Source organism: Schistocerca gregaria, chromosome 1 (assembly GCF_023897955.1).
Source record: "Schistocerca gregaria isolate iqSchGreg1 chromosome 1, iqSchGreg1.2, whole genome shotgun sequence".
NCBI lineage: Eukaryota > Metazoa > Arthropoda > Insecta > Orthoptera > Acrididae > Schistocerca > Schistocerca gregaria.
In genome coordinates this window covers 502,539,905-502,551,223 of record NC_064920.1, presented here as the reverse complement: position 1 = coordinate 502,551,223, position 11,319 = coordinate 502,539,905, and the positions used below count along the sequence as shown (strand labels likewise).

At 37.6% G+C, this 11,319-nt stretch overlaps 1 protein-coding gene across 1 annotated transcript in view; it reads right to left on the bottom strand.

Annotated features, from left to right (window-relative positions):
- Window positions 1-1,084: 1,084 nt before the first annotated feature.
- The window catches only part of LOC126354168 (DDB1- and CUL4-associated factor 1-like), a 220,311-nt gene continuing 210,076 nt past the window's right edge, over window positions 1,085-11,319 (bottom strand). Inside the window, exons 29-30 of the mRNA XM_050003600.1 lie at window positions 2,039-2,123; window positions 1,085-1,780 (exon numbers count right to left, since the gene is read on the bottom strand). Of these exons, the coding sequence (XP_049859557.1) occupies window positions 1,566-1,780; window positions 2,039-2,123 (300 nt within the window). The 3' untranslated portion in view covers window positions 1,085-1,565. The remainder of the gene's footprint in view (window positions 1,781-2,038; window positions 2,124-11,319) is intronic.

Below are 11,319 nucleotides of genomic sequence, written 5' to 3'. Positions count from 1 at the left end.
TTATACACCTCACTCTAATCTATTTCATGCATGTACTGAAGTTTTTTGTGGCATTACAGATGAGGCATACTGTTCCTTAGGCGGTATCTGTACTGTGGATGAAATTAAGCTCGAAAGTATTATTTTGCCCCAATTGACTTAAAACAGATATACAATAATATATTATGAATTATGCACAACTGTCTCGAGTCAACAAATAAACAAATTTGCACAGAATTCAAATTTAAGTGGCTATTATTATTTCTTAATCATTCTTTCTTTTGAGGGAATACCTTTAAGCAGCTCACAATGTATCAAATCAATAAAGCTTCCTCTTCTCTGATGAAGGATCAAGCTTTATTAAGAACATTTCATAATTGTTTGTCAGAGATAATAATTCACATGCCCAGGCTTTGATGTGTTGATCAATAACTAGTATTTTAATTCTTGTATTTCTGAAATTGCATTGGATGAATACAAGTGCTCCTATGGATTCAGTTACTGCAATGCTCATTGAAGTTGTATCACAATGCACATGACTTGGATGACAAGCATTTATGCTGACTTCCTGCTCCAGTTGTTCTCTAACGGCACAACATAAGTCAACCACGATATTGAATTATTTTTTTTCAAGGATTCTAACAGTTTTCAGATCTTGATAGTTCAAAGCCAAATTACAGAATGCTGTTCTTGGTCGTCATATGTCTCAATTGGAGCAGCTATATTCGTACACTGGCAACATTTGTAAATCTTCAGCCTACTGCCACCTACAATATTTAATGCTAATTTTGGGTATTATGCTGTAATATTTCATATAATAAATAAAAAAAATATTTGTTTGACTTTCCACTTAACATAGAGTAGTAGATGGTAAGATCCAATACTAAAATTTAAGATATGTAAAAGCCCTTCCAGGATATCATTATTGAACTTAACAAAGGAATTTCTTTGTTTCACAACTATTTTCATTTTTACACGTATCACTGTTGGCAGTAACAAATTAAGGCATACCTTTACATCAGACAGGAGGAAAGGTGATTAAAAGTCTCCAGCATTAATTGCCTTTATGTTTAAAAATGACCAAATTGTATGAAAAACATAAATATAATATTTGAAATAAAATGTATTACAAATGGGCGTTACAATCAAACACAAATGGCATCATTTCACACCTGAAGGCATGATATAGCATGCCACATTTTTACATTGTAGATTCAGTACAACATTCCTAAATACAGGAACATGATCATTGTCTTATGTACAGTTCTGGTTTTATGGTTCTAGCTGTACTGGCAATGTCTAAAATAAGACCTTAATGGTCACAAAAATCTCAATTTTTACATGTCAGTAACATTTAATACGTCTTGAATACTCTCATATCCCAGACCTGTCCAACATAATTTCTAAAGTAATCCACAGACAACTTTTTGCTGTATCACTGCATTTCACAACACAATGTGTTACAAAAAGTCATTCCAACCAGTCTTCACTTGTCATATTCAATCCACGACCGTTTAGGGCACTTTATTCACAAACTGCATTGAAATTTCATTTCACTAAAAAATAAGTATTTTTATACACAATCATCACGGGAACCATATTTCGTCAAGGTCATCAGTATCTGGACTATCTGAAAGTGTGAGGATTAGTTCGTCATCTGAATCACTTGCTCCACCCTCAGCATTGTTCTCATTTCCGTTGTCACCATCATTTCCATTGTTCTCACCTGCCCCTCCTGCTGGTGCTGCGCCACCACCACCCCCTCCATTGCCCCCACCACCTCCTGCTGCACCTCCATTTCCTTAAACAAAGAGAACAAAACATTTAAATGAATTGGATTACAGTATCCAGAGCATGGAGTACTGTTTATCTGTAAATAAATTCTACTTAGGTATACGGGAAAAGTTTCAGTTAGGGAGATTTCAAATGTACACAGTTTAATGAACTGTTTAACTCATAATGTTGTAACTCGCCAGTACTTAGCTCACAATTAACACACTGTTTCTGCAATATTCAACAGAACTGTTTTACTAATAAGAGGAAAAGTGTACAGTCTTACCATCCTGCTGCTCATCATCAGAACCTGACTGTGATGCCGAGCCATCGTCACTGCCATCTAACTCATCTTCCTCCTCTTCTTCCTCCTGTAATAGAATGAGGATACTCACTGCATTAGAACTACGTGTACTGTAATTATTAAAATACTTTAGCAGCAAGAGGTATAATTAAGTACTGTAATGACAGTCTACTTAAACAAACACTTAATTACACAAAAATAAAATTAAATATATAGTAGAGTCCTGTTAATCTGAACTAATTGGGATCGGACTTCATTCAGATTACCAATTTTTTCGGATTAGCCAGAATTATGGTGAGGAGTTTCTAGAATGAAGTATACCAAGCAGATAAGTAGATACACCACGGTAACAAATGTGGGAACGATGACTCACTTTCACTCCCTGCTCTTGCCGTTGTGCATTGTTGACACATTTGCAGTGTTTGAGGTCAGTGCACTGCCAGTTGGCTCACAAAGTGCTCGGTTATGTTAGTTACTGATCACTGGCACGCATAACAGTTGTATTGTATTCGTTCAGGTGTAGTGGTGTACATATTTTCATCATGAGTAAACGGAAACATACAACGTTAACTATCAAAGAAGAACTGAATGCTTTGAGGTGGATAGGCAACTGTGAAAATGTATCTAAACTGGCAACAGAACAGGGTGTTGGTAAAGCAACCATTTGTGATTGGAAAAAGAACCGAATGAAGCTTCAACAGTCCTGTGCAACGTCTTCAGGAAAAACACTCGATATTCAGTAGACTTTGAAACAGTTCCAGTACGATAAAGTAGATGAAGTTCTTTTCCTTTTATTTACACATGAAAGAGAAAGGGGAACTCCTTTGAGTGGAGCACTGGTTCAGGAAAAGGCTTTTACCTGAACAAGTTAATGAATGGTGATGAGCCTTTCAGTGTGAGTACAGGTTGGTTGGACAGATTCAAAAAATGTCATGGAATTTGTCAGCTAACAATTACTGGAGAGAAGCTTTCTTCGGACCGTGATGCAGTGAAGGGATACTTGTGTGAGTTTGAAAAAATGATAAGAGGGAAAGTACTCTCCCCAACAAATTTATAATGCTGATGAGGCTGGCCTTAATTTTAGGGCACTGCCAACAAAAAGCCTGGCATCAAAAGCAGAAGACCATGCTCCTGGTTTTAAAATGTGCAAAGATTGTGTGACTTTATTAGCGTGCAGCAATGCTCCTGGTTATCACAAACTGCCTTTAATGCTGACTGGCAAATCTGCTAGGCCCAGAGCTTTTAAAAACTGCAACATGAAGTCCCTGCCCATATATTATTGCAACCAGAAAAAACATGGATGGATGGTAAGCTGTTCAAAGAATGGTTTCACAGCCAGTTTGTTCCCTCTGTTATACGGTTTTCTAAGGAGACTCATTTGTCTCCCTGTGCAATCCTTTTGATTGACAATGCACCATCTCACCCTAGCACTGAGGAATTATGTGATGGAGAAATTGTGGTGAAGTTTTTGCCGCTGAATGTTACACCACTTCTACAGCCGATGGACCAGGGCGTACTGCAAACATTAAACCTAATTTACAGAAAACAATTTTTAAGAACGATGATCCAAGATGATAGCATTCCTTTAGTGGACAAAACAAAAAAGACCAATGTGATGGATGTTACTTATTGGGCTGCTGAGACATGGCAGAATATTTCATAAAATACTCTTGAGAAAATTGTGGAGAAAACTGTGGACATCTCTTGAATTTCAGGACAACATAGTCGAAAATGACGAGGAAAATCTACTACAAACCATACAGACAATCACTGGATGTGAAGAAGCTAGTGAAGGAGACGTAGATGAGTGGATGGCAGTGGATGGGGCATGTGTGGAGAACCTTACTGACACTGATTTAGTTGCTGCTGTGACTCAAGACCAGGCAGAAGCAGACTGCTGTGACAGAAGTGACAATGACCCTGAAAGTGACAAAAGAGAGCTGGTGTCGCACAGTGACACAGCAGAAGCCCTTGACCTCACGCTACGTTATTTGGAGCAACAGCCTCTGCTGTATTTTAGTAAGTTTGACAGCTTTTCTTTCATTGTTATGCATTGTTTAAACCTAACGTTTTCTTGCCAATTTTTCTAATACATATTTACTGTACTGTGAAAATTAAAATAGTGTGTATGTACAGCAGTTTACCACACAGTTTTCCATACTTAGACTAACATTTTTCATGTTCGGATTAACCAAACATTCAGATTACCGGGGTTCGGATTAGCGGGACTCTGCTGTACTCTTAACTACTAATAATTATCCAAAAGATGGTAATTAGGATCAGGTAAAATAAAAGCACTTGTGGAAGCAACTGTAGTCATCTCTATCTTATTGTCATAATAAGGACTAAAGTCCAACCCACGAATATTGGCATTTTGGGGATTTCTTTGTTGCCGGTTCCGAGCTACAGTGTCGGTACACCCAAGCACGTTCTTAGCGCTGGATGGACAATTTACATCTCTCGCTGGCTTGTGTAGAAGTGTTTGCTCAACACCAACATCAGCCGTGACAACTCGCAACAAATGGAATAAAAATTCATCAAATAACAAGCTACAATCGCATTTAAAGCTCAACATGACTGTCGCTAAGAATTCAGTAGACTGCAAAACAATTTACTCCACCCTGTCAACACTAAAATGTGGATCTAACAAAGGATCTTAACAGACTGTTCTGCCCGCTTCGATTTTCTTTCTGCTAATGGTATTTGGAGGTCAGCACCTGGACTTCAGTTTCCTAAAGCAGTACAACATAATTAATTAGTAAAAAATTAACAAATTTAAAAAAGGCACCTTCAAATATTACAAGATTTCTGAGTACTGTTAGGTACAATATATAGTCACAGTCACCAATAGCTGTGTGAAGCATTAAAGATTCGCAATTGAGAAGCTGCTAGTTCAAATCTTGTTAGCAGTAATTTTTTTTCCACTTTTATTTCAGTTCTATATTTATTAACAAAATACATTTGTTAATTCTTAATTAGCATTTTTATTCATTAATACATGAAAAGAAGTTACTATTAGTGATATTCCAATAAAGAAACATTACAATTACAGAACCTATTTGCTCAAAAGACTTTTAAAAATTATGCACTTGTCTACCAAAGACTATGTTAATAGGCTCGGAAATGTTTTGTAGTTAATGGTGCTAGAAAAACCAATCTTTTAAATAATGATTTTGTCAAGTTTTTATTTTTGAGAATTGCATCATACTGCTTTAGAAAAACTGACGTCCGGGAGCTCCAAAACCTCTAAGTATGAAGAAAACTGAAGGCTGCCGGCAGGATTTACAAGCAGATTTTGCACATATTAAATACTGCAAGTGGCACAATGAAAGAAGTTTATCCTGTTTTGCTTAGAACACAAACAAGCCATATGTAAATAAAACTGTAATAGTTCACAGAGTGATGATGACGACAAACCCACTTCTTCAAAAAGAAGAGGACGTGAAATCTTCAGACAGATCGTAATTGTACTTTATATTGGACTGTTGCCAACTACATGTCTTAAGTGGGTGTGCACAGAAGCTGCATTAGGAAGTGAATGTTTGCAATAACAGCAACACAAATATCATACTGGGGAAGTGTAATTTCAGAACAAATGTTTCACTTTGCAGCAGAGCGTATGTTTGGTTTCGGTACAGCATACAGTTTTCATTTGCCAAAATAAGTTCAGCCTGCACTCCATAGTAAGAATGATTAATGTATAACTTAGTAAATTGGCCTTTACACATGTCTGCTTGTGTCTGTTATGTGCGGATGTGTGTGTGTGTGTGTGTGTGTGTGTGTGTGTGTGTGTGTGTGTGTGTGCGCGCGCGCGTGCCTGTCCTTTTTTTCCCCCTAAGGTAAGTCTTTCCGCTCCCAGGATTGGAATGACTCCTTACCCTATAACTTAAAACCCACATCCTTTTGTCTTTCTCTCTCCTTCCCCCTTTCCTGATGAAGCAACCTTGGGTTGCAAAAGCTTGAATTTTGTGCGTATGTGTGTGTGTGTGTGTGTGTGTGTGTGTGTGTGTGTGTGTGTGTGTGTGCGTGTGTGTGTGTGTTTGTTACTGTGTCTGTCAACATACCAACACTTTCATTTGGTAAGTTACATCATCTTTGTTTTTAGAAATATGTAAATGAGAAAGGTTGATTAGAGAGAGGTGAAAAATTTACATCTACAACCATTCATCAGAATAACCAACCCCCAAAATATTATTTATATTCCATCTTGATAGATATTACTATATAAATAAAAATGGGGTGAGGTGTGACAGGGTAGGAAGGTTGTGGGATGTTCCTGAGGTTAGAGACAAAATGTTGAGTAGACATAGGAGGAAGGCATGTTATGGGGATGGTCTTTTGTGGGTACCACCCTGTCATGTGTTTTACATGAGTTATTAAAACTGAACACCTTAAGCAGTGTGGCTAACTGAGAATTTGAACCCAACTCATTTTAAAGTCATTCAACAAACACTTTGTTGCACTATCTTTCTTGGTGAATGTTACTGGACTAAAAAAAAAAAAAAAGGTGGATGATCCATGGTTATATAATTTAAAATTTTGATTTTTTGGATGGTACAATTTTTACGCAATCAGTGCAATGAAATGTGAAATGTGCTGGTGGATAATTCTTATATTAAGAAGATTCAAGATGTTTTCCATTCCATTTCTTGGTCAAACTGAAGATGAATTTTCAAAGCCCCAAATATATAACATTAAAATGTAAGACTTTAGAATATAAGAGATTGCTGATAGGCAAGGCATATTAATTGTGGACTTTTACTGTTATCATTTTAATGGCTCCACAAATTTCTAAGCAAATCATAGATGTGAATGCTGCCAGCAATGGGAAAATATATGTTCAATATTTGACTTCTCAGTCTGGTACTGACAAGACTGTTTAATTTAGTCAAAACAGCACTGACCATTACTTAATGGTATTTACTTTCAAAGGTAAATAACCTAGAAAAACTTTCAATATGAATTTCATGAGATAGACAGACAGAATAAATTATGACAGAAAGAAGTGGAGGTATGGAGGACAGAAATGTGAACTCAGTACATTACGAGCTCTTTTACCAAAGTTGAACTACCTGTGAAAGATGAGGTTCAGAACCCTTATCATCCTTTAAAGCTCCTGTGAAATAACAACTTAACTTGAACAATTAGAAGTGCGCAATCAATAATTCCACAGATGAAAATCTAAGACTTAATTGTTGTTGGCGACACTTCCAGTATGGGGGTTGTGCATTTCTAACAGTAATTGAAGTGCAGTTGATGGATACTGCAAACAGAATAACACTTCAAACAGCCTCATGGATGACATGGTATGAGTCTTGTAGCAGTTAGTTTAAAACAGCTGGTAACAATGAAATTTCATAATGAAAATTTGAAATGTATTTGGAATAGAAAAATGTACAAGTAAAGTTCAATAATTTCAATTCAGCTGTACTTGTTCACGAGTAACTACCTACCCTGAGTAACAACCTACATTGCAAACTGGGATACAGTATGCGGAGGGAAATAACCGACAAAATTAACTCAAATAACTACTCCATTCACCTTTTGGAAACTGTAGTAGTTCTTAATTTCTGGGAAATTACTCTACTGATAGAGCACTTCATTCGAAAGTTCATGCTGTTATACGATGAGGCTTTTTCCCCAAATTTGTCGTCTTATATTTATAGATTAAACTGTTGCTGCTGTGGTCAACATTTTAACATTTAGAGTAAATGGGGGTCATCTTACATTTAGAGATGAAGCTTCAGCTACTGAGGTCACATGCAGATTTATTTTGAAGAATTTGGTAGGTCGGGGATGGCCAAATCATACTCTCATTCGAACGAGCTCAAGATTTCCCGATACGCTGAAGCACTTGATACAGTATAAATGTTGCTCAAAAAATCACGACGTTTGACTCAAGTGGCATTAGTGTAAGGGATGTACGAGAAACTATGAACTAGCCACTAAGGAGAAAATAGCATTACGTTCTATCATCTTATAAATCTGAACATGTTTGCAATGAAAGTTCTCATACTTTATACAAACACTAACTCTGCTTTTTAAAGGAAGGTAACACTCCAAAGCTAAAATATCCTTCAAAAAACATTACTTCCTTCTGAATACACATCAATATTTTATTTTGTTATGAGAGACTGTAATGATTTACTGAGTGCATTGCAAATGACAAATTTAGTTACTGTTCACATATAATGAGGTGACAAAAGTCATGGGATATGTCCTAATATCGTGTCAGACCACCTTTAGTCTGGCATAGCGCAGCAACTGGCATGAACTCAAGTCACTACATGCCACTGCAGAAATAGTGAGCTCTGCTGCCCCTATAGCCGCCCATAATTGCAAAAGTGTTGCCGGTGCAGGATTTTGTGCATGAACTGACATCTCGATTACGTGCCGTAAATGCTCAAGGTGTGACCAAATCATTCCATTGAATTGTCCAGAATGTTCTTCAAACCAGTCTCAAGCAATAGTGGCCTGGTGACATGCTTGGGAACATGAAGTCCATGCTTGGCTGCAAATGGCGATTTCCAGTCAGTATTTGGTTTAATTGGACCAGAGGACCCAGTACCTGAAATTCCATCTAAACACAGCCCACACCATTATGAAGCTACCACCAGCTTGCACAGTGCCTCACTGACAACCTGGGTCCATGGCTTCATGGGATTGGCAGTTGGCGCCACTCTCAAACCTTGTCATCAGTTCTCACAACTGAAATTGGGACTCATGTAACCAGGCCACGGTTTGCAGTCATCTAGCGTCCAACTGATATGGTCGCAATCCCAGGAGAGGCATTGCAGGCGATATCGTGCTTTTAGCAAAGGCACTTGTGTCATTCATCTACTGCCATAGCCCGTTAACACCAAATTTTGCTACACTGTCCCAACAGATACATTCGCCATACGTCCCACATTGATCTATGCAGTTATTTCATGCAGTGTTACTTGTCTGTTAGCACTGAGAGCTCTATGCAGATGCTGTTGCTCTCGCTTGTTACGTGAAGGACGTTGGCCACTGTAATGTCCATGGTAAGAGGTAATGCCTGAAATTTGGTATTATTGTCACACTTTTGACACTGTGGCTCTTGAAACCACCAATGCACTGCCGTTTCATACCTTGTGTACATCATAGTACTACTATCTGTATATGTGCATATTGCAATCCCATGACTTTTGTCACCTCAGTGTATTTGAATACCGGATAAAAATGTTACCAACTTTTAATCAGTTTTAGAAATGGTGACACTCAGATGACACAAGAAAGAAAATTAATCCAGAATGGAATGTCTAACAAACGAAAATCATACTAAACTGATTGTAATTGTTATTGTGGGAATAAACTACAGCAGCAAGACCAAGACAGTACAGCAGATGTCAGGAGATCCTAGAACGAGCGAAAGTACGAGAATAGGACTGAATTGTGTTGTGATCTCTTATTTAAGTATTTGTTGCTGTTGCTACATATGACTTGCAACCCAGAAGATATTGCAGTCTGTATTTCACAGCTGCTCAAGCATAGCACCACAGAAAAGGTTGGAGGGGGAACAGTGATACAAGTTTGGCTGAGAAGTGCAGAGACAGGTGTAGTGGGTGGGCACCAAATTATGTCGTGTTGGTCAAATATGGGAGTCTATATTCTGTACTCTGTCTTCTTGTGAATATGTACAACATATAAACTGCAGTTTGCCTGAATCCATTTAGTAGCTGAAATTGAACTGAGTTTAATATTGGACAAATACTCAACACTAGTGTTCATTTCTGCAAGAGGCAGTAAAAGTCTAAATGGGGTCAGTGGTTTTGTGTTTTGTGCTGCAATGTTGTTGACACTCACTGTGATGTATGATGAGAACTAAATGGGGTGTGTTAACCGCTGCCTCTTCACACCCAATGAGAGAGTGGTGGTCAGACAATATGTTCAAAGTGAGAGACATTGTAATATCCTCACATTAGTGTAGAAGTGAAACCTGGTGGGAGCTGGACACCAACAACTGTGTTCTCAGGTCCCATTGTAACCACAGCTTCAGAAATCACAACATATTTGGGAGAAACAGCAGATATTTATGACAATGAAGATATAAAGTTCACAGCTGTGCATTTAGGATGATGGTGATCATAATGATGATGATGATTATGATGATGATGATGATGATGATTCCAGAATGAGATTTTCACTCTGCAGCAGAGTGTGCGCTGATATCAAACTTCCTGGCAGATTAAAACTGTGTGCCGGACCGAGACTCGAACTCGGGGCCTTTGCCTTTCGCGGGCAAGTGCTCTAACAACTGTGAGGATGGAACGTGAGTCGTGCTTGGGTAACTCAGTTGTTAGAGCACTTGCCCGCGAAAGGCAAAGGTCCCAAGTTCGAGTCTCGGTCCGGCAGACAGTTGTAATCTGCCAGGAAGTTTCATTATGATTATTATTAAAAGTAGTGATACCACAAATGACAGGGTTAGTAAGCAAAAAAGGGCAGAAAAGATTCTTTTTCTTTGTTTTATTTCTCCTTGTATAATCAAAACGTAGACAATCAATAAATGATACAAGTATTTAGGAAGATACTTTATGCCAATAAAACAGTTTGTAATTTTGATTAGTCAGAATATATTAAAACCAATTTTTTCTCAAAGACCCTGTTAAAATAAAGAGGATTATCTTACATTCAGAATCATTTTGTACTCAGGTAAATGCAGTATACAGGAAAGCCTACCACAGTGTGTGTGGCATATTTTAGACATCATCTAACAGCACCAATGGCCAGTAATTTCAGTGAGTATAGGGAGAACTTTTTTTACACAATACTACCATTCTCTTGTTATTATTTTCTAGTTCTTATTAAAGTATTTTAAAATGATGTTTACAAAACAATGTTAAATTATCTTGGAAAAGTATGAAGATGTTATTTTGTAGTAATTAAATATAGTACGTAATGTGTTACTTCAAGGAGAGACTACATCTTTGGAGAATGTTTAACAAATATTCCAGCAAGTGCAGTGAAAACAGTGGAGATAAGGTGTTCAAAAGTGTAATTATATGTTTCTCACGAAATGTGTGGAAAAGTAATGGCTGGAGGGGGTGGGGGCACGTTAATGCTCCTGTTGTTCTAAGTGTAACAAGAATGGTCCACATTGATACCTGTCTTCAGTACATCTCTCTACAGTGAATTCCTATTTCCCTGCAAACCTTTCTACACCTATTTCCTAATGCATGCACAAGAGCATGGGTTTCGAAAAAGGTAAGGGGAATTATGTAGATCCTATTAAATGTCAATGT